General features: G+C 38.1%; 3 protein-coding genes across 4 annotated transcripts in view; 1 reads left to right on the top strand and 2 right to left on the bottom strand.

Annotated features, from left to right (window-relative positions):
• The window catches only part of LOC124161883 (protein THEM6), a 102,378-nt gene that overhangs the window by 27,149 nt on the left and 51,625 nt on the right, over positions 1-23,604 (bottom strand). Inside the window, exon 2 of one of the 2 annotated variants that reach the window (XM_046538132.1) lies at positions 20,118-20,219. The exons of the other annotated variant lie outside the window; for it this stretch is intronic. The gene's annotated coding sequence lies outside the window, so the exon portion shown is untranslated. The remainder of the gene's footprint in view (positions 1-20,117; positions 20,220-23,604) is intronic. 2 annotated transcript variants of the gene reach the window in all.
• LOC124162563 (protein ANTAGONIST OF LIKE HETEROCHROMATIN PROTEIN 1-like) lies at positions 15,088-16,819 on the top strand. Its single transcript, XM_046539139.1, has 3 exons — positions 15,088-15,426; positions 15,673-15,918; positions 15,992-16,819. Exons 1-3 carry the CDS (start codon positions 15,199-15,201, stop codon positions 16,697-16,699), a joined length of 1,182 nt encoding a protein of 393 aa, XP_046395095.1. The 5' UTR covers positions 15,088-15,198; the 3' UTR covers positions 16,700-16,819.
• On the bottom strand, positions 16,831-18,583 carry LOC124161884. The gene is made up of 3 exons (XM_046538133.1): positions 17,881-18,583; positions 17,512-17,598; positions 16,831-17,401 (listed from the first exon to the last, which is right to left on the bottom strand). The coding sequence occupies exons 1-3, from the start codon at positions 17,963-17,965 to the stop codon at positions 17,112-17,114; spliced, it is 462 nt and encodes a 153-aa protein (XP_046394089.1). The 5' UTR covers positions 17,966-18,583; the 3' UTR covers positions 16,831-17,111.

Raw genomic sequence — 23,604 nt, 5'->3', positions numbered from 1 at the left:
GTTTCCACCGGTTTACATCGCTGTCAACGGATGACTCGCTCATCGTCATCGTCAAGTGAATGAATACATTTTTACAGAGCAAAAACGTTGAGATGTCGTTATAAACAGTCACAATAATCAGATTACTCGTGATCAGCCGGATATATCTAGGTGATTCGGATATAAAGCTGGAGTTTTATTACTTTTTATTTTCTTTGAAATGGGATTCCTCGCATAGCTAAGTTTATACCCCGTGTCTCGATAGAAAATATTTGTATTAACCTGTTTGTATTAAGAATTAATTATTATTATTAAGAATGGATTTTCACGAAGTAAAGCCAAAAACAATCAAGTTTATGTTTGTATTAAGTTAACCATATTAAATTATGAATTAAAAATTATTTGTATTAAGTTAACCATATCTTACGGACGCCAACATACTACGGAAGATCAGATAATATGAATAAAATAAGAGAGATAGACTGTAGAATAGACAGATTCAGAATGTTTTTTTTTCCACGATCAATAAGAGATTATTACGGCGGCGATAGAACTCATAAATAGATTGTATGACTTGTAGTGTAGCCTACTAAACTATGTAAAACTTAATGCATGTTTCTTAATTTTGTTATTATTTTTAACAGCATAGGGTAGTATAATTTGTTAGTATACGTGACGCTTTTTGGACCGCGTAGTGTGCATGTGGGAGTCCAATTGCATGCTGCATGCTGGTGATTGATCACCCCCTGCCAAACACCCTAGAGGTGGCTCGCAGGGTATTATGTAGATGTAGAATCTCCACAGCAAGCCTGACCCAAAAGTCATTGGAACGGCAAATGTTTTGGCGATATCCTATATTATCTCGTGGTCCCCACTGATTTTTAGGCTATTTGTACAATTCATATTTATTATTTAAGCAGCGTTAAAGGCTATCACGTATGAGATTTCCATGGAAACGCAGCGGCAGTAGCCCTAGTGGTTGTATATGTGTATTAGTAGTGTATATTTTTGACACTAGACTACGGTGGCATAGGTGGGTCTCGAGGTTGTCCATCCTTCCCTTTGGGACGAGTGCGTGTTTGACTTTGGCTTCCCACGCGGCCGATGCCCAGGTACGCCGAGGTCAACGAGCGATGCATGAATTAAGACGAGCAAACAGGGGGTGAGGACGACGATCAGCCAGACCCCAACTCCTCTTGCCTTCCACTTCCGACGAAGCGGTCCTTGGAACATTCACTTCTTGTTTACCTCTCGTTAGCGACTCCATTGCGCCCCAACCCACCTCACTTCCAGCTCACTCATGCCGAGGTTCAAAGCCAAACGCGCAAAAACCTATCCTCTGCTGCCTCCTACAAACATCCGCGGAAGCCACTTTTAACCAGGGATGGCAAGTTAAACGAAACGAAAATGTCTCGTTTCCACCCGGAGGGAAACAAAAATACGACACCTAGGTTTACATCTACATCTTTATTATACCCCGCAAGCCGCCTAAAAGGCGTGTGGCAGGGGGTGTTAGGACACCAGCCGTTTACAGATAGAAAAAAAAATTAAGTGCTCTAACAAAGCGCTTTTTCATTCATCGCCTGATGATGCGCCCTGTAACAGACGCGAAAGCTTGCACGACAAAGCGCAACGCGCAGCTGCACCCGGAAGCCGTTAGCAACGATGCTCTAACGAAGTTGGGACTAGCGTTTATTAAAGTCCTTTATGGTTCGGGGAAAAAGCGAATTCTCATATCTATCCTTTCGGCAAAACATCTCTCCTAGTTTATCGCTTCTATGGGACCTGGAAATATAGTGGGGCTCTAATATTATGTTCTCTGTGTCGCTCTTAATGATATCCATTCTCAATTGTTCAAGCAATCTAAGCCTAGCGCGCAGCCTCCGAGTCTCAGTTTAGTTCCGTTCCCGCACGAAATTATAATCACCAAGGAGTTTAGTCTCAACACGGGACGAAACTTTACTCCCGGGAACGAAACTAAATTAATCGAAACTCCACTGCTCATTCATAGTTACGTTTCGATCCCAGAAGTTGGGTGGAGGGGGAAAAGAGGGAATAGTTTCGACCCATTACGTTTGACATACGTGTTGAGAGGTAAAAAAATCGAGCTTAGAAATGGAATGGCCAGATTGTGTACACCGTTATCCTGTTTGTGGTAAAAATATGTGTGCCCCATGCATCTAATGACGATAGGCCGAACCTCTACTTCATTCAACCATAGGTACTTTGTGCTTGGTGTGTGGGTCGAAACTAAAGTGTTCGAAGGTGAAGCACGTGGTCCCTCCGGTGCGAAACATTACTTACGTTTCGTTTCGTCCCAGAGTTTTAGTTTAGTTTCGACCCGAAGTAGTTTTGACTCCGATTTCGTTTCGACCCTGAATTTAGCTCCCTGGGATTAACCCATTATTCCCCAAACTGTATGTGGGGCTTTTAACTTTGGTTGTTTCACATTTCCCGATTTGTTTTGGCCTAATTAAGATGAATTTTTGGAAACAAAATATTTTCATCATATTATACGATTTTCATAATGCTGCGTATACGCAACGCTGGGAAAACTCCGGTAAATAAATACAAAAAGGCAATTTTTAAAACTTAGGTTACATCTTTTATTTTTTATCTTGAATTGCACCCTCGACATCTTCGCCGAGAGTTATCAGTATTCCATTTCGAGGAAATTCCCCATTCTGCCTTTTAACGGACATGCTGGGGTATGTCATTTTTCCTAGGGTGTCTCGTATGTGCGCATTCAATTTTTATGCCAAACGTCATAAAAATATAATTACATGAATGAAAATTTTGGTGAAAATGATGAAATTAGAACTAGAGATACTTAAAAGAAGTCAGGAAATCGAAGAAAAAATTATTCTGAAGTAGAAAATTGTACTGAGAATTAGGATTCAATAACGTTGCGTTAACGCAACGCTGGGGATTAATGGGTTAAATCCATTTCGTTTCTACATTTCGCTCCTGGGAACGAAACTATTGAAATTTTACTGGTATTAACTTTCGTTTAGTTTCTATTGCCATCCCTGCTTTTAACAGCATAGCGAAATGCAGAAGATTAGTCAGTACAGGCATCCCCCGAGTTACGTATGCCTCGACTTACGCAAATCCGTACTTACGTAAGTGATAACCGTACTTCCAGTTATTACGTTAATTTTCATATTCGAGTAGATATTCGCTCGTATACCCAATGGCAGAAAAAAATTTCGAATAGTTATAGAGTTTTTTACGCGATCGGTCAACTCGGTGAATAATATTACGCATTTTGATTGGCAATGCTTGAGATGCAACCCGCCGACTATTAAAATGTTATTGATTTTGTATCTAATAACGTATTAATACGCGGAAGAGTTAATGAATATCGCAGTGAATAGAATGAAACTTCACCGGGATTGTACCGCGCATTTCTCCGCTGAGAATTCACCCCACCGATCGAAATCTATGAAGCGTTAACGCAGAATGTTCGACTTACGTAAATTTCGACTTACGCAGAGTATGCCGGAACGCATCCCTTACGTAACTCGGGGGATGCCAGTATAAGAATCTCTACAAGAGCAAAGAGCAAGAGCAAAGTATAGGCTTTAATTCTTACAATACAGTTGCTGTTAGTGGCAAGGCCGTAGCCAGGGGGGGATCAAGGGGGATTGACCCCCCCCCCCCCGAAATGAAAAAAATTGGATATTACCTACTTTATGCTCGTTTGGTGCTCACACGACGATCTTATATAGCGGCGCAGTGACATCTAGTAGTGAGTGGTGATAGTACGTAGTATCATTACTCACTACTAAATGTCACTAGATAGCACGTACTACGCCAACTACGCAAGCAACGAAACTTCGGGGTCGTGTTCGAATTGAATTAAGGAATAGTCGATGGGCTTAGAGATTCCAAATTTTCACGAATTCACCTCTAAAACGCTTCAAAACTTATTTAAGAAACTCTACAGGCCAAGAAAGACTAAGCGGTTTGGCTTTGATGTCAATCCACCGCGGAATGGACATCGACACCGAGGAGTGAATTAATTTGTTCACTACAAAGACAGCTAGAACGCTAAAGTTAATTTTATGATAATGTATTTGTATTTTCCTTTAAGGGTTTATAATAAATGTGTATATTTGACTGTATACGCTACTTTATTTATCTTATAAAAATATTTTTATGCTTGTCTACTATTCCTTAAACCCCGAGGCCAGCGATGGTTTCAGAGTCGGGAAAAGGCACGTGCTGTGTGATGGAAGCGGAATGAGATTTCCATCCGTGCAGCCATAATGGAAAATGATTGTTTTAAACGGTCATTTTTTCGCAATAATTGTAGTCATAGTTGGAGATATCTGTCGGAAGAGACGGAAAAAATTATCGTGTGTTCCAGGCTTGAGCACGCACCGGAAAACCACAAATTTCAATAGATAAACTACACCTACATTTCGTTTGTATGTTGCTGAAATGTAATCATACCGCTGGTTTCACCGGGACGGCCGTAGTTAATACGGCTTGGCTCCCTAAATTTTTGTTTACGATATCCGCCAGATTTTTTGAAAAAATTTGAATCGTCTATAATATTTGAGATGCCTATCCCGGAGGCGCTATTTTAGATTATAATGATGGAGCTACTAATGAAACTAAGGGTCCAATTTTAGGTGAAATATTATATATCATTTTAATGATGTTATGAAATGGATATGGACGACGAGCCATCGGAGTAAACATGAATGAAGATGGTGGTAGAAAGGAAAAGAGGGGTTTCGCTGAAGGTCTCGCGGAACGGAACTTGTTCTTCGATTGTTTGTTTGCTGCCGTGAGGGTGCATGGAACTGTGGGAAGGCGTGACTTCACTCAAGGCCGTGTGATGTGGTGAAGCATTTGCTTAGACGTGAAGTGGGAAGAAGGCTCATCATCATTCGTACATTCTAAGGCCCATCCGTGCTTCTTTAAAACATCAGACAAAGGAGAGATTCAAATATCACCATGCTCGGTTTTCACCGCTTTCGTAGTAGCTTGAATTCTCTTGGAAGAACTTATGGATTTGATAGAAGACTTTTTTCAGACGTCAAGAAACACATGTATATGTATAGTATTATGGGTAAACTCTTCTCGGGATTCCCACCGGGTTAATTTTTCCATAATGGCCAACGCTTCAAGCTCCGACTTCGGTACCTTTTTTGTAAAAGGTAACATAAGGAAAAATACTGTTTCATAAGTAACAGTAGGTGAGATAGAAGAACTGGCATCGTACTTTTTAGTTTTATATATATATATATGTATTGAACTAACTAAATTTATTGTAACCATGATACTTAGCAACCACAAACAAATAAAACAACATTTTAACCCTGAGGATGAGCCCCAAGTCGCAACTTGAAACGTAGGCTATTATGGAAAAATTAACCCGGTGGGAATCTCAAGAAGAGTTCAACCACATCATTCGCCGGGAAAGCATAAAATCATATTTCATATTTATAGCATCGTTTACCGTCGTACCATGGTAGACGCAATCACTATATTAAAATAATATAGGAAATAGACTGCAAAACAGAGAGAGATTTAAAATATCATCCTTTCTTCGCTTTATTAGGGTAAAAAACTGTCTCGATTAATAAAATGAAGGGCGTCACACGCTAGGACGACTCATTGCTAAAGATGCGTGAAAATCGCAAATGCGATAAATGCGATATAGATGCGATGTGCGCAAATAAATGCGACATAGATGCAATGACTGAACTTTTATGACATATTGTACGCAAATTTGCCTTTTCGACGGCGAAATTCGTACATATTGTGCCGAGCGCAGTTTAAATGCTCCGCCGACACTCACCGCTTAAAGCATGTGAGCGACTGGCCAGCTGCTAGTTGGCTGGGACTCTACGTGGCCGCGAGCTACAAGTGGGCGCGGGCAAGCTACACCTCCACCACTATATGTCTTATTCCTTAATTTGTTATTGTTCTACGACATAATTATTTAAAATATTATGTATTTTTTCATATAACTGTGTTTCACTACATGTTATCGTCATCTACATCATTATGAAAATAAAAAATAGACGCTACAAAATGCGATAAACTCATTGCATGTTTTTATTTTCCTATTGTTCTAACCTTGCTTGGATTTACAATCGGAATTTATAACCGTTGGCAATTTTTGCCTCTGCATGAATTTGCACCTATTTTGTTGTTACTATCCGTAATATTTTGATGGCCTTGTGGTACGCGCGTGGAGATCTTCCTGCATGCTGCATCCTGGTGATTTATCTCCCGCTGCCATATGCCTGTTCTACACGCTCGGATCAGCGCCTGGGATCAGCCGTCCTGGCGGCTGATCTTGCCGTGTAGAGACGTTACCACGGGACAGCCGAGGGGGTCGGATCACCTCGCCTGGGACGCCCTTAAGTTAAACGCTGCGCTGTTGTCATCACCTCTCTCTCACATGGCGCGAGTATTTGGATGCGTTTGGTTTTCTTCTGAGTGTGGATCTTCTCACTGAGCTCATAAATGACAAAGTTAGTGGTGCGCGCTCGAAATGGGATTGTGGATGAGACCAACGTTCTTACTGGAATATTATAATAGGTTCCCAGTGAATAAGAAATTTGAAATCCTTTACCGTCGTCGCCTTCTGCTCAGCGTTCTTGCCATCTTCTCGCGGTCTCCTTCATAACCATTCTATTGATGATCCAAAACAGTCGCAATATTTAATTAACGGAGTCATAATATAACAAATATATATTTTGGATTTTTTTCGATGTAAAAACTTCAAAATTCTAAACTTAACCTGTAACAAAACCTGAGAAGGTATTATCGCCCTAGCCGACAAAAAATCATCTTAATTATTCTAAATTCATCTCTTTCCGTAGAAATACCCCAGATATTAACTCGGGAATACACTGATCTGCCAAAATAAATCCGGTAATTATCTGCTTTGCTAGAACCTTTTCCATATAATGCTTCAGCGCTCGCCGATTCTCAAGTGTTCTTAAGCTTTCAGTTATTGCCATCAGATGAAGAGGGTTTGACTGGTAAGAATGATTTCGCGCTGAGCGATTTGGCTGAGCTAATTGTTAGCCGGATTAGCTGATCCGAGCGTGTAGAACAGGCAATATACCCTATGGGCTGCTCGCAGGGTATTGTACCGATGTCGACGTGTATAAATTTCCTCTGAGTTCGAGCCTGATGGCACATTTGTGCCCCGTAATTTTTGACTCGATCTCAACAAATGTTCTTCCCAAAATATTCTTTATGAAAAGATTTGATCTCCCGTGGTATTCGAATGATGTAATGTGAAAGAGGAGAAAGTCATCAACTCTTGGTTAACTATGTGGTATTCCATTATTTCCTGGATATAGACAGTTATGATGTTTCCTGGAGTTTAGGTCAATAAATTAAAAGTTAGCAGCCAACGTTTCGTTTTATTTTAAAAACATCTTCAGGGCTCTAAACTTTGAATACATTTATTGATAAGTGGTATAAGTAACTGTCTATATCCAGGAAAAAAAGAGAGAAAGTCATCCCCTTTTCACCTGATTGGTTCTCGCGGATTACTCAACATTAATGGCGGATGCTCCTGTAAAAATATGTTCACACCAATCACCCATTTTTAATTCGAATAAATATTTGGGCGCAATTGTTTGTATTATGACTTTATTGCCTTGTTTGCGTAAGCGTTAACTATATCTTAAATATTCATTAATATGAATCAGTGAACTTTTTCTTTAAAATATGCAAACAAATTATTTTTCATTAATTATTTTATTTGTTTTTTTTTATTTTGTCATTTCAATTTCTCGTAACATGTCATTATGTATTTTTAAAATTTTTTTTCCAGTAGAAATTTTTTATTTTTTTTTAATGCAGGAGAGGTTGAAGGTCAGTGAAGATTCATGGAAATTGGTGAGGCAGTGTGTTTGTAGTTGTGATAGTAAAATCGCTGTTCCTTATGTCTTTGAATAGGGTGTAATGAGTTGCATCCAGTCTGACTTTCATTCACTTTCTCCGCGTTTAAGTGTTTCGATTGTCGCACTGTGACCTTGATGAGGCTGATGTCCGTTTTTCATCGATACACTTGCACCACGCATGGACAAGTGTCTGCTATTTGCGGTCACCTCCAAGGCCAGCATCCTAAAAGGAATGCTAAATGCCAGCTCTCTTTCTGCTGCATGCCATTCATTCCAATGATGAAGGGAAAAAAGTTTATTTCTATAAACATCGAAGAAAATACGTTTTTTGCATGAAAATTTAGTTTCTCTCATTGTTTTCCTCCCTTTTATTGAATTTTATCGTATTTTTAACTTTTATTTATTTAACTTTTAACTTTTTAATATAAAAATTTATTTTATAAAATTTTTATTAATTTAACTTTTCATTTATATCCATTTAAACCAATATAAATGAAAAGTATGCCCTTTTAGCATTTGGCTTATATTATTCCCAAAAAAGACACACTGTCACGTTATCATTTCAATGGATTTATATTGCATGGAAATTTGAAACATAAAATCTGACGTTATTACGGAGGGTATTTTCAATGAGATATTGCCGTCTGTGAAATAACATGTCCACATTTATTATCATTGGTCTCCAACATGCATATCTTAGGGACTCGTTACTAAGGGAATGACGCCGAAAATAAAGGAAGGAGCTAATTACTTAAGAATATTTAAAATATGATAATTAGTTAATTACTAGTCAAATAGAAATATTTATCACGTCATTGGTAAGATAATGGATAATAAATTATTAGAGTACTGAATTTATTCGACAGCGCAATGTATCAAGCTATTTTAGGAAAACAAAACGTTTTAAATGTTTAAAATGTTTGGAATGTATACGTTATTTTTTCAATTTATTGCCGAAGCCGAATGCAAAAATGTCTTCTCGTTTATTTTTATTTCGAGGAGCCCATTCCAATTTATAATAGAAAGGACCTACAATTTTCTTGCCTGTGATTAGTTAGTGCAGTTCCCTCTTGGCTAAGATTAATGTAAAGATTGAGCTGTATCAGAATTTTAATAAAGTCGTTTTTAAGTATTTCCTTTGTTAACGTAGTTTCATTTCCCATTGGAATATCGAATATTTAAGGCTTCAATGTTGGAATTGGATATTAGTTGCTTTGCAGACTCTTAGTACCCTCATGTTTTCGTTTAATCCAAGAGAAACATCTAAAGACTTTTCTTTACGATTTTCGTTGTCATCTTTGAATTTCTTATATATCTCAATAGATTTAAATAATTAATCAGCGTAACGGTGGTAAAATGGAATTTTCCGGGAGTAAACCTGCTTGAATAAGTAAGGATCACATTTTCAACTTTCCCTCTGCTAACTTCTTTTGTTTTTTTCGCCGTAACTTATTTTCCCCTTCCAACGACCGAGTCTTTTAATACTAAATTGGGATTTTGAGTCTACGTGAAGAACTTCATTGTGCAACACAAAATAGAATAAAAATCCTTTGGGGTTCACAGAAAATATTCCATGTGAAATGAAGGAACAACAGTAAGGATTTGAGTAAACGCAGAGATGATAATATTGAAGTTATAATAGTTAGATTCATCGAAGTACGTAAAATAATTCAGAAAATTACCATCGGTATTTGTCATTAATTAGCAGTAATTGATGATTTGAGTAATCAATTGGGTTAATGGTAACACAATAACGAAAACATTTGCATGGTCCACAGATTTTCACTCACCGACCTAGTTCAGACAAACTGAGTCATTTTTAAGTTAGAGCTATACACCATGAGAGCTTATTTATACATTTTTTGGAGTTGTAGCGGCTTTGAAATATGCGTCAGCTCTTTGTCCCTTTGTCCAATACTTATTTAACCGCTCCCCAATTTCTGACCACCCTCTTGTTCCAAAAAAATGGTATAATTTACATTTTACCATGTGTAGTTCCACCTTGAAAATTTCAGGTGCCTCTATGCAAATGTGGCCACGAGAAGCAGCTACATCTACGTAATATTGTGCGAGCCACCTGTAGGGTGCTTGGATGGGGATGATCAATCACCAGTATCCAGCATGAAAGAGGATTCCCGCATAAACACCACGTGGTCATAGAAATATTTCGCACAATACAAAAAAAAAATACATCCACATTCATATAAAGGTAAAGCATGGCTGGTAAATCCTGTAGAAAATCCATGCAAGGTTAGAACAGTGGAAAAATGAAAATACGTTATGAGCTATCTAAACGAGTGACGTCATTAATTTTATTAATCGAGATACCGTTACAATCCATAATGGACGAGGAAAGAATGGCATTTTAAATATGTACCTCTTTTTCCAGTCTATTTCCTTTTATTTCTTCTCGTGATCACGCCTACCATAGTACAACGGTAAGGAAGGGTATGTTTCACGTCGTCTGAGAAAAAATCTACGAATTTACTAGATAAAGTTAATGGTGGTAATATTTAATAATCGGGAATAAAATTGCTTGAACAGGTACACATTATGTATATTAAACTTTCTCCTGGCTAACGTTTTATTCTAAATTTATTCTTTATTATAATCTTTATTTTATTCTAAAAAAACGACTGAAAACCCTTGCTTCGCCTATAATCGTGGCGCGGCGCTCCTGTCGTAATCATTTGCAAGGTGCAAATGTAGAATCCCCGTGAGTCATCCATCACCGTGGCCTGGAATCCAACGTGATGTTGTCCGAAGGATGCGCTTAAGAGTGGACGTGAATCCGCAGCTATTTGATTGGCGACTGCATTCGACGTTGATGGAGGATCCCACGCGATTAGAGGCGGCTGTCGCTGATTTCACTCGTTCCTCCTCATTTACCCTCCATACATCCCCATCTCCAACCAGTTCACTATCTCCATCTATATAGGCGTATATCTGTGCATCGAGTGGCTGCCGTTCGCTTGAATCTCTTCAAGCAGGTGTGGCAATGCAGTTGTTAGTTTACTGCCGTCCCAATTCCCCAGCGCCATTCCCGTCCGTACGCAACAATCAATCAATCGCGGTGGTGGCGACACGCGGTGCCGACGTGAACTAGCATTTTATATTAACACTAACGGGCGAAGCACAGCGTCGTCGGTGACACCTCGGATTGAAGATTACTGGCTACACGCTGGAGTCGACATCTGAGGAGTCCATCAACATCTGCATAATACTCCGCAAACCGGCTTAATAGGCGTGGTGTGTTAGCAAATCAGCCGTTCACAAAAAATGCGCAAACGAGGTCCGCGTAGGATTTATTTAAGCCCGCTCTTGTTTGGATGATCAACGAATGCCTATTGAGTTTCTGGAATGATGTTCTCTGTGCCACTCTGAAAACTATCTGTTTTAATAAACAGTCATTTTCTAACGGAATGATTTGTGCTGTATTTTATTTTTACAAAGCAAATTGGGCTGAGCCATAAAAATTTTGACATACTTGATGTTTTGCGAATTTTACTATAAAAAGTTTGTGTCAAGTGACCTGTTGCTTTAAGCGATCTGCTGACGTTACAGTTCAACTGCGGCTTGAGCTCTCTCTGTCATAAGGTGAATCTTTTGATAAAGAATCCATTTATTGATATAGTTTGTCCAATTTCGGCAAAAAATGTCGTAGACCACTTTGCGTTTCACACGTTTGTACGTAAATGTTGGTAGTTGTAATTTATCCAAGTTCACAATTACGTTTCTTTTGGTATTTTTTCTATGTATGCATGATTAGTACAACAGTTGGGAGTACGGTGACATAAGTCATTAAATTTTCTACGATTTTACTTCACCCATGAAATGTTTTAAAAGTCAAAAGTTCGGCTTCACTGCCGTGAATATCGTGATAGTGAAAATAAATGAGCCGCAACATCAACTACGACTTTACCGGTATTTTCAATTCGCAATTCAATGTGAACTTAAGAGAAATTGTTCATTCGTGTTTTATTTTAGAAGCCCAAGAATAAACTTGATCCGCCTAGATTCATTGAATTAATTTTAACATACATTCAGATATAGACTATTGTACTTTATAAAATATACTTATAAATCATATTGACTTCCTTAGAGAAAAGTTAAACACGCGAAATATGATTGAGATATCTCCTCATGCCAATTAATAAAATATACCATACGCACGTTCCGAAATGTATGCTCAAATAAAAATTTTGCCGAAGTCACGGACCAGTAGTAAGTTTAGGCATGTTTCAAGGAAATGAAAAGCATTCTGAGATATTCTTGTATGGGTTCCAGTTTTGCGATGTTAGTCCCGAAATAATGGCCATGAAATAGTAGTCCTGGTAGTGGAGATGTAGACGAAAGTCCAAACGTAGCATAATCGAAAATGTTGTTGTGGTGAGTCTCAAAATAGTAAAATAGGTATTATAATATTTTCGATAGCAACTTCTATGAATTACTAAGCCCGTGTAATGTAATGGTACAGGTATTTACCAAAAAACACAAATAAGTTCGTTTTTTGGTGGAGTTAATGATGTAATTAATCATTAATAATTATTACCTAATCAATTATGACTACGCTCGGTAATGCTTCTTAGAAATCGACGATTACGACTTCGACCACTCTCATCTCGCGATGTGTCTCCGCAGTTGGTAGTGTGCCGTATCGTATTCCCCACTATTCTGTTGCACCATACTTACGTAGTCGCACGCAACAATGACGCGGTGTCGGCGACGAGCGGTGCCGGCGAGAACCAAGTCCATCAGCAATAAGAGTCGGCGAAGCATTACGACGTCACACACTGCTGATAACACGCAGCGTAATGCACACCCATGCTGATTGGGTTATGTGCGCAGAGGCGTGGAATTGAAGCCAATCAATTGACTTATTCGGTCCCTTGAAAATGTCAGTAATTACTATCGGCGCCGAGTTCAGATAAAAATAACTAATATTCGAAAAAAAAACGCATGAAAGCTAAGTGAATAATTATTTTCCTTGCTCAAATTTACCTTTTTAGGTGGAATTTTAACTTTAGAGACGCATTGTAGTAGTATTTACCGCGGTTATAACAGAGATAGAACTCGTTTTTTTTAGAATGTAGCAACTTAAGTAGCCTTTAACTCAGAAACGAGTCATGTTACTGCAACAAAGCTTTGGTAAAAGATACATGAATGTTATACTGCATATGCATAATCAAAGTTTATAATACGTAACCTTTACACAAAAGGAGCTGTCATTAATTTTGTAGAATGGGGCTAAACAGATCAAGAGAATCGTAGATTTTAGTTGGAAGAATTATAATTCCTATGTCCAGGCTGGCGACATAGGAATTATACGGACTATAATGGTATGACGTATATATACAATGATCAGCTATCAACGGCGCCTACTTTTTTTATTTACATTTTTTGCGAAATGTTTGAAAAATTACCCTTGAAATGATGAATATTTTTTTGGGACTAATTCCCAATATTTTTGCTAAATCAGCTTGTTATCCTGTTTAATTAAATTTTAATAAATTATATCAAAATATTTTTAAAATAAAAATTTTTCTTATTGCACTTCTCTGACAACGACAGAAATGACTTCAGAATAATTCTAACTCAATTGCACCTGATGACGTAATGGATTGTCGAAGCGCGTCGAGAATTTAAAAGCTAATGATATTGTTGAAAAGTGCAAAATATCTTTGGCATGCATATAAAGTGATCCCGAAAAATTGCTCCTGAAACTGTGGGTTCTATTTTTTTGCATATGTAATTTTGAAATGACTGTTTGTGCAATGACGCCATCGCAGTGCGTCGAAGGTCCTTTCCCGTATCCCTCCGCGGTACAATGAGGTATCTATTGCTTGATCCTCTTTCGATGAGCTTGATGGATTCCCCAATGGAAAGTCGCCAACTTGCTAGAAGACTATCTTCGTCTCCGTTTCATCTTTCGATCACACGTATTAAGCAACGTGTCCGGTGGATATGAAAATTACCAGTCCAGTCTCACCTCGACCGCTGGAACTGCTAGATGCGTAGTAACAATGCCATAAAAGGCCGTCGTCATGATATAATCAATAACAACAATTCCTTTTTATTTCTCACAAATATGTAGTTCATGCATTTATACCGATAAGTAAAGTGGGCTGAAATCCAAATAAACCTGCACAAAACCTAAAAAAATAAACTTTTTTGAGTTAGGAAGTGGAAAATTCGCATAAAGTGTTTAAAAAATTGTGCATGGCATGCCCGATTTATTTTTCGTTGGCCACTGCAAAGTTGAACGAATTTCACGATTAACGACCATCCTCCATGTTTTCTGAAATTTACCTCTTATTTACTTGAAATTTACCTCTTTAGTAAATTGCTTTATGGATAAAACTATCATACCATATCAATATAAAGTTTATTTTATCTATTTTGCAGTGTTGAAAATATTTGAATTGATATTTATACCCATACATACACACCAAAATGGCGGAGCTTGTTTTCAGCCATTTTATCGTAAACCCATCGATTCAGCGGTCTTAATTCCCTAATATTATGAAAATGATCATTTCTATCATAATAGCATGGCTCTATAATAATATTTTGGTTTGTTCGATTCGAAATCGTTCTGTTCCGATCAAATTATTAAATGCATGCGATACATTTAAGTGATAGCTCGTTTGCAGGAGAATCTTTTGAAGAGAGTATTCTTTGCTTCAGGTAGGTAAATATCGGGAAGAAAAACTTTGAGGTTAGACGTTCGATTTCGTCAGGGAAGAGTCATTCTAAATGCTATATCTAATAATGCTATACATAGGTGTATAAACATGTCGTGGATGTCCCCGGATGGTCTCAGATGGCGCACGTGTATCGCATGCTATCTAGACGTAACTTCAGTCGAATAAAATTAATTTCAGTCAAAATTAGTTTATCACATTATATTTCTTGGAAGCCATGTCATATAATATTAATTGTATTAATCACCATCTTCGCGGCCAAGGAAATTCACGGAAACCACATCACGCGCTTAAACAGTTTTATTCACGCGATCGCGTTTCCAAAGCTTCGAATTTTGGCCACCAGGTGGATTCGCGAATCGCCCTTGCTCCGAGAAGGTGAGTGACGAGTCTCATTAGAGATTACATTGGCAGCACCACCAAACTCCTTGCGCTTTCATTGGGCGCATTCAGCCGTCGGAGACGCTCTGGAGCGGCTCAAGGGTAGGTTTCCGAGCGCTCCGAAAGAGCGCTCTCATTCCGGTGAATGAGAAGCTCAGTTGCTACGATCCGGAGCGGGAAGTTTGTTTTGAAGATTTTCGAAGTGGCGTCTGTGCTGCATTCTAAATTGACAGCAAACATATAATATTATGGATCAGCAAGCGCTATTAGCTGCAATAGGATTTCTAGATCAAGATTTGAATTATCCGGATATTGCAAATGCCGTAATCGGCGAATTTGACGATAACAGAAGGGACATAATTCGTAATAACGGAGATGTACCCCCTCGAAATGAAAACTACTTCGAGGAAACCGTTCCTCGATACACAATGGACGATTTTTATCGTCATTTCAGGATGCAGCGACAAACATTTGAGGTAGGGATATGGCTTTTCTTAGTAGTCTTCAGTATAAGTATACCTTTTAACTTTATCACAAACATATCTTTAGATACCATTGTCCACTAAGCTGCACATACGTTATTATTTCACATTTTAAACGGTTTATTCCAATCCTTCAGAGAAATGTGATGTAGAAAATATATTTCAGCATAAGAATTTATAAGTGCATCTTACTTATTAAACTGCACATGGAATTTTAAACACAAATTTTTTTGTTGTCAGCTATTAACACTTGCCTTGGGGAGGCAAAATAACCCGCAAGTCCATATAATACCTTTCGAGAAAAAGGTTCTTTTGGGAATCTGGCTTCTGGCCAAGCCAGAGAGTTTTTTAGCTGCAGGAGACAGATTTGGTCTTGCCCCAAGTTCAGCTCATGCAATATATAGTCAAATTGTTGATGGTGTAATGAATTTGATGGATGATGTAATCACTTGGCCCAACATGCAAAGAGCCACAGCCATTGCAAATGTAAGTTGATACAAGAGAAAGAAATAGTAATACGTAAACTGCTTAAGTTATTAATTGCTCAGCTAATTTTCAGTTCTATAAAAATTACAATTTTCTCCTGTTATTTCATCAGGTATTTAGGGAACGCTCGAATGGTATGCCTGGTGTTATAGGAGCCATCGATGGATGTCACATCCCAATAAAACAACCTGAGGCCAACCCAATAGATTTTTACAATCGGAAAGGATACAATTCCATAATTTTACAAGCCGTATGTGATCACGAAATGAAATTCACTAACATTACTGTGGGTATGCCTGGCCGAATGCACGACTCAAGAGTCTTTCGAAATTCCCCCCTGTACAGACAAATGATGAATGCTGCCCATCCTCTGATATCACCTGAAAACCACTTAATTGGCGATAGTGCATATCCCCTCCTTGGCTCCCTACTGACTCCTTTCCGTAATAATGGACACCTTAATGCTGCAACAGTGAATTACAACACTAAACTGAGCAAAATACGCTGCATAATTGAGAGAGCTTTTGGACTATTGAAAGGAAAATTTCGTCGCCTTAAGTACCTAGACATGAGTGATGAACTCCTTATTAATAAGACAGTCGCAGTTTGTTGTATTCTGCACAATTTTATTTTAAATAATGAGCGGCTAAATGAGGGAGAATTGTTAGAGGAAGAAGCAGCAGAAGAGGTTCCAGCAGAGATGATGCCCAATGAAAGGGAAGGAAATGAAAGAGGGCAGCACAAAAGAAATTATATCGTAGATTTATTAGTGAGAGTTTAATAAGTAAAAGAACAATTTCAAAGAACAAGGCATACATCATTAAATAAAGAAGGATTTAAATAATTTAAATGTAATATATATCATTTTTTCATGTTTTCAGCAATACACTTTAAAATTTGATTTCTTTCCTCTTGGATCGCATTATTTTTTTCAATTGCTGAAACTAATTTTTTTAATTCATTTAATTTTTCCTTTTCAACATCCAATTGCATTTTACGGTAAGCATCAAGTTTTTTTTGTTGAAGGTGTTTTTTTGGTGGCATGGCTCTTTTCTTATGTAAGCTGGGTGAGGATTCGGCATCTATTTCTGGAAGGGGGTGGGAAGTTGAAGGCTGTGGTTCTGTGGGTAGGGGCTGATGGCGTGTTGGTGAGGTGTCTGTAATAATGCTGGAACTTATTATGTTTGAAATATTTACGGTCCGGTCATTGGCAAAAAGGTCAAGGAAAAAATCGTAATGCTCCCACCGTACACTATTTCGGCCAGAATTTTTATGGTTGTCTTTGAGGCTGGTAAATGTTCTTTTAAGATTTCTAAATTTTTTGTCCTAAACATCTTCGGAGAAATTGTAGCCTTTTTCAGTAAAAGTTCTGGAAATTTCCTGCCATAAATCTTTTTTTTAACTTTTGGATCTCTAAATGAGTCTACTCTCCTCCTATACTCCTCCAAAAGCAAGAGGGTCTGCTCTTTCTTCCAGTTCGGACCTAAAAAGCGATTATATTGTTTGTAAAGATTCATGTTATTAAATTTCATGTATTTCAAGAGAATCAGATTGGCTGTTACAGTATTTTAATTTTTTTTAACTGTTACCAACCTGCACACGAGCTTGCCTCTGTGGACGGAGTCTGTAGCTCAGCTGATGCTAAATTCCCCTTAAAATATTCATCGGCAAAAGCCGCATCTGTGAAACGATAAATATTAAATGCAACCCAAAGTTCCAATATCACTTATGATTTGATTAGCTCTAACTTGGTATTTCTAGATATTACCTGATACCTGTATATCATAATGTATGATCAAAACTCACCGGATATGGTGCTATGATTCATTTGAAAATGAATTTACTCAACTGCTGAATATTTATCTTCTAAATATGTATATTAGAATCCCACTTTCCAGGCATCATAAAATATTCAACTACTATTAAAATATGCAAATGATAAGTAGAAAAAAATAAATTTACCTTCCTGAATTCTTTTATGTATTTCCTCCCTATCCGTGATGGCATACCGACTGCCATTTAGGTCATACAGTATTGTCTGCTCCATAGATTTACTGAAAGAAACATTTAAAAATGAGAGAACTCATTCAAATATCTTATTCGATGTTTAGTGCATCTTCATCATAGAAATACCCTACACTAGATGAGTAAACATTTCAATAGATATCACGAAAATTGTTAAATTTTGAGATTTGGCAATTATTCTAACCTCTATATTCAGTATGAAGGTATTATACCACGAGGGACAAAATCGTCATTACAAACCTTCCTACTATGTGCAGCTGCGGAAGATGTGACGGAAGAATTCACTGTCGTAAATAAGTTTAATCACCTATTATTCTGGCAGCAGAGCTGGATTTTCGTCAGTATTACGAATACTAATGAGAATTATTTTTGAACTAAATTAAAATATTCGTTACTTACTCGTCAAACTGAAGATTTTATATTGCACAATTTGTTGACAAATAAATTCTTGCATAACAACACGCATACAACATAACACACATACTCTTCAAATTTCCGCCATATTTTGCCGCTCCGTGAGCACTGAGCGATGATTTATTACGCTCAGAAAGATGGCCGACCGCTCTCACTGAGCGTCTACTGAGCGCACGCATTCAGCCGAATCGCTCCGGAGCGGATCCGGAGCTGCTCCGTCGGCTGAATGCGCCCATTGTTGTTGGTTTCGCTGGTTTTGAAGCTGGACGTCAGATGGCAATAGGGAGCACTTCGAGGCTACAGTGATTGCAGCGTTGCATGGTGGCTTATTGCGGATATTTGTAAATGTCAGAGGAATTTAGTAAAATCTCGGTAACAAATGGTTAAAAGTTCTTGTTTTTTTCCGGAATGCTTCACGGGGTATTGAGTTAGAAAGAAAAGGGCAAGATTGCCGGAATGAAATGTTCGTTCAAGGCTGATTCAGTACCTCCCAATATTCGACGCTTATAGCATGGAAATACGTTATATTTGTTGGTGAAATTTTAAAAATATGCAGTAAATAACACCCAGCGATGCTAATTGCCTTCCTCCGTGAGTGTGGTTAATTAGTGATTTCACTTTGTGCCTTTCTACGTTTACTTGACATCAGTTAATCATGCAGACTTCTCATTCGTTTGCACCCGCAAATCATTTGTGATGCTAAAGGGTTCTATGGCTCCTTTAACCTAGCAGACAGTGACTGCTTTTGTTAATGGGGGTGATTATTATTACGGAATATTACGAAACTCTGTAAGTTTACATGGTATTCATCTTTTAGCAGCCTCACATTCACTAGTGGCGCTGGGCCCCACTATCTGAATCTTTCGGTATCTTACATCTTTTAATTTTTTAATATTCACGTATATTGGTTTGCTTTTTTTTCGTTGGCGCAGAGCCAAAGCTTATCTTCTATAGGTTGGAAGGTGATCGACAAAAGGAAGCGATAATAACGAAGGTCATGGTTTGAGTAAGGAGTGGGCCCCTGACTGAGTCTCAGGGGCATGCCCCTCCAACTCCATTGAGTGCGGCGCGACAGTGGCGCCGAGTGCGGCCGTGGGGGGGGAGCTGTCTTCGGACGATAGCTCCAATCGATAGTTAGCCCCACCTCCACTACCTTCACATCCGTCTCAAGTACAGAAACGCCGATATTGTGTGGCACTCACGAAAGAAAAAGGAATGATTTCGGATATATGGGAGCGGAAAATTTTGTTAAAAATTGTTAGGATAAACAAAGTGGTGTAACTGAATAAATTAGGAATTTGGACTGGTGTAACCGATCGAAGGGAAAATTTTATATTTAATCTTTTGAGGAAATATAAAGTTCTTTCATTTACTTTTTGCCTAATTTTCAAGATATTTGGAGGGAGATTTATTATTATTAAAAAAAATCCGGGCTAAAATTCGGAAGACATCACAGATTTATCAAAATAAGGGCATTGTTTGGTAGTTCAATTAATGGCCGAATATGGCGCGCGAGTAACAGATCACTTTAAACTGCTCTCTTCCACGGAAACGGTTCATTTCCATAGTTTCATCGTTGTTGCCCCGAGCTACGACGACTAATTGAACGATTCATTTGAAGATCAAACAGCTCTCCAAATGAGGTCATTTTCATTCGAAAATGCAGAATACCCCGAAAAGAGGAGCTTCCTATAACTTTTACTATTTCCGGCTGGGGTTAGATCATTGGCGATCATTAAACTTTATTTCCATGTACTTACACTGAATTCTGCTATCCGACATGACTATGAGGATAGGTGTAGATGTTAATTCTTAGCTGCTTAGGCGGAATCCGCGGAAGAACTCGTTCTTGGTATTTTTACCTGGAACAGGAAAAAAGTAATTATTAATTGGTTGTTCAATCAAAATTGTAATTATTTTTTCATTCACTAATTATTTTCAAATTTATTCTTTGCAGAATATGTGCATTATAGTCTGACAATATCGATACTCTCTTAATCATCTTGTCATAAATACTATCACTTCTCCTGCCAGTAGTTAATCATCTGAGATGTTAGCAAGTGTTCGCGGGACTTGCCAAAGGCCTTCGAAATCTTGTGCTGGCCAGGCAATGAGTTGAGAGAAATCCATTTACTTTCATCTCTTGCAAAAAGTATCGAACTCAGGACCGATATCATTGTAAAAATATGAATTTGATCGATTTTATCAACACGAATATGAATTTTGGCCTACCTCTCCGATAATAGCTAATTTATTCGTGGAATTCGGATCGCTCTGACTGCCAGCGACGCAAACGGCGACTTCTGTAAGCTCACTCAAATGCGCGATCTCTCCACTGTACCGCTCGTGATTGCTACGTAGGATTCTCAAGTCAGCCACTACATGCGTTGCCACCGAACATGAGTAAATTAAGTAGTCTCTCTCGTATTCCCAGCGTAAAGCGTCTTGGAAGGATATTCGGGTTTTCCATCGGGTGATTGTTGACATTGCTGCCGACTTTTCGGGAACCTAGTGAGCTCATATCTTCAGGGCTGATTGGTTCGTATTGACTAATGGATCAGCCCTGACGATGGGAGAAGAGCAGCCCCCCGGAACTAGGGCTTCAGGCATGTTCCTATTTTGAAGCCAGTTCAGGGCTGTGGCCAGTAGAGGCGCCACTAGTCGAAGAGCCCATGGGGAGCAACGTTGCTTGGCTCAGCATTGGATTTTGTCGGCAATAGATACGGAATATAATGTGAATTCCGTCTATGTAATACGTTATTTTTAATTCAAATAACATCCAAATCAAATGCTCGAGTTACGGTGTATCTTAAGGAATGCAATTATTTAAGTAGGTGGAGTAAAGGGATAGGTGTTAGGGCGATGAAACCGGGAACGAAATTATTATATTCGCTTCAGCACTGTGGTGAATTAGGAGTCAAAATAAATTAAGAAAAGAAAGGAAAACGTAACATCTTTAACTGTGGACGAAATCGGACAATTTCTCCGTTAACCAATAAAATTGTACCAGGTACAGGCACTTCTTAAAATTTTAATTAAGGAAATAAGCAACCATGAATAATGGGTGTAACCAGAAGGGAGCAGCCCCCAGCAACAAAAATAGCAAATTTTTTTAAAGGAAAATCAGGACTGAATTGAAACTAAAGTTTTGAACAAATTTTCTTTTAACATACGACAAATGATATTAGAGTAAGATATGCCACTAAAATTAAAATAATTTGTTTTCATGCAAATAATTTTAAAAACTAATGAACCGCTATTATAATTTTCTTAAAATAAAATATTGGTTTCATTCACTCTATCCGTGCATCTCAGTGGTGGATATAGATGGGAGCGCCCCCCCCCCCTTTTGCGGGGCCACCCGTATTTGCCAGACATTGCAAAACCACAATTCTAAGCTCTTTTATATCATAAGATGGCATTGTCTTGAATATGTGTATAATAACTTTAATTAAAAATTTCTGAAGCTTTGCATGTGACTTCATTATTTTTTATTTCGATAAAAGTAAAGGTAACTGGACAAGATATCTTTTGTGCCACCCCTTTTTGTTTTCTGTGATGAAAACTCAAGGGGGGGCGCGTAAGAAATCTTGTCGACTTACCTTTACTTTTCTCTCTTCCCCAAATGCACCAGTAGCGTATACATCTGTATCCGCTACTGGTGCATCTTAAACGATGATAGATTGCCACCACCCCCTAGTTTTGATCTTGGGTAAGCCCTTGCCATGAATTCAATTAATATTACCATCTAGTTGCAAATTATTTGCCCAAATCGATTGGCAATAAGAAGCTATTGTCAATTACTAAATCGGGCCTTAGGAATAGTGGTAAGGAGGAGTCCAAAAGGAAAGTCCTAGTATAAAAATCACAGCAAGGAATCAAAAGATATCATCCATCTAGTCAATAGGCAAGCAAACAAAATCCTAGGAGCATAGAAAAGAAAATACAATGCAGTTACAATGGCAGAGCAAGACTGCACCCAATACAATTGAAGATACATTTAAAGAAAATTAAGATCCTTTTAAGAAGGCTTTTACAGAGTAGGGGTGAAGGACAAGTATGAAATTGTTATCAGTGAACCAGCCCAAATTTTGAAAACTTGGAAAGAAAACTTAACTGAGCTCTTAAACTGCGAATAAAGTATAGAAAGAGAAGAAAATAAAAAATAGAGGGTAAAAATGTTTAACGAATGATACATGGGCGTACCCAGGATCATAACTGGGGGGGGCAAGCCATGGTCTAGCGAGGGAGGGGGGCAAGCCAACTTGTGACATTTTAGCACGTAAAAGGTGAATGAAACCAAAATTTTAAGAAAATTATAACAGTGCTTTATTAGTTACTAATTCCTTGATTAATAGATCCGAGATTAATCCTTCTAGATTATTTCCTTGAAAAATAGTTTTATATTAGTTACATATCTTATACTATTTCATATCATTATTCGTGGGTTTAAAGAAAATTTGTCGAAAACTTTCGTTTCAATGCAATACTGATTTTGCTTAAAGACTTCTGCGATTTTCGCTTCTGGGGGGGGGGACCCATGGATGATAGTAACCCGTGCTCGGAGCCAACAAAGATGAAATAAAATCCGTATTTCAGACTTCTGTTTCAAAAGCGGCAAAGCTGTTGGTAAAGATGCCATGATGCTTTTCAAATAAAAATTATCACCAGAGTATGGCCAAAAGACAGAACGGGAGGAATGTAGAGGGATACTTTATCAAAAGAGGATAAAAAAGTCGGTTTAAAAGTCAATGAAGACAGAAAAAAATGACCTGAATATTATCAAAAATGAACACGAAGACAATTCTATACCAGCGTTACATCATTAATTTAATAAAAACACCAATTTAAATATCCAGCAGAACGACTTTCGTGAATTAGACTATAGAGATCAGTTGGAAATTATGTAAATTATTGAAAACCAGGACAGCAGTCTGATAAACGAACATCTTTTATCCATCTTTTTCCCCTGTTCTGGCGTTCGACTGCACTTCAAATATACAACATTCCGTCTTCGAACTGCCATAGCCGGAGGAACAATTCGGCACAACATAAGACCACGGCATCCCTCCGAAAGAGATTAATAATCGGAATTTTTACGAAATAAAAACGATTTTTATGTTCAATAGAACAAACGAATCACACTACAGCTGTAAATAACCTCAGTAGCTCGCTCAATCTTCAAATAAAAGGCTTAAACATATGTGCTCTCACGAGAAATTCAGGCTGAATCATATGCTAGGGCTC

This window comes from Ischnura elegans, chromosome 7, assembly GCF_921293095.1.
Source record: "Ischnura elegans chromosome 7, ioIscEleg1.1, whole genome shotgun sequence".
Taxonomy (NCBI): Eukaryota; Metazoa; Arthropoda; class Insecta; order Odonata; family Coenagrionidae; genus Ischnura; species Ischnura elegans.
Note: the sequence above shows the minus strand (reverse complement) of the source record. Positions and strands in the feature narration are given on the sequence as shown.

What these genes read in the sequence shown, in the direction of transcription:
- LOC124162563 (XM_046539139.1), top strand. Translation starts at nt 15,199, where the DNA reads ATGGATCAGCAAGCGCTATTAGCTGCAATAGGATTTCTAGATCAAGAT. An exon ending in TGCAGCGACAAACATTTGAG is followed by an intron (nt 15,427 to 15,672) that starts GTAGGGATATGG and finishes TTTTGTTGTCAG; the next exon opens with CTATTAACACTTGCCTTGGG. An exon ending in GAGCCACAGCCATTGCAAAT is followed by an intron (nt 15,919 to 15,991) that starts GTAAGTTGATAC and finishes GCTAATTTTCAG; the next exon opens with TTCTATAAAAATTACAATTT.
- LOC124161884 (XM_046538133.1), bottom strand. Translation starts at nt 17,965, where the DNA reads ATGGAGCAGACAATACTGTATGACCTAAATGGCAGTCGGTATGCCATC. An exon ending in ACATAAAAGAATTCAGGAAG is followed by an intron (nt 17,599 to 17,880) that starts GTAAATTTATTT and finishes ATCGTTTCACAG; the next exon opens with ATGCGGCTTTTGCCGATGAA. An exon ending in AGAGGCAAGCTCGTGTGCAG is followed by an intron (nt 17,402 to 17,511) that starts GTTGGTAACAGT and finishes ATCGCTTTTTAG; the next exon opens with GTCCGAACTGGAAGAAAGAG.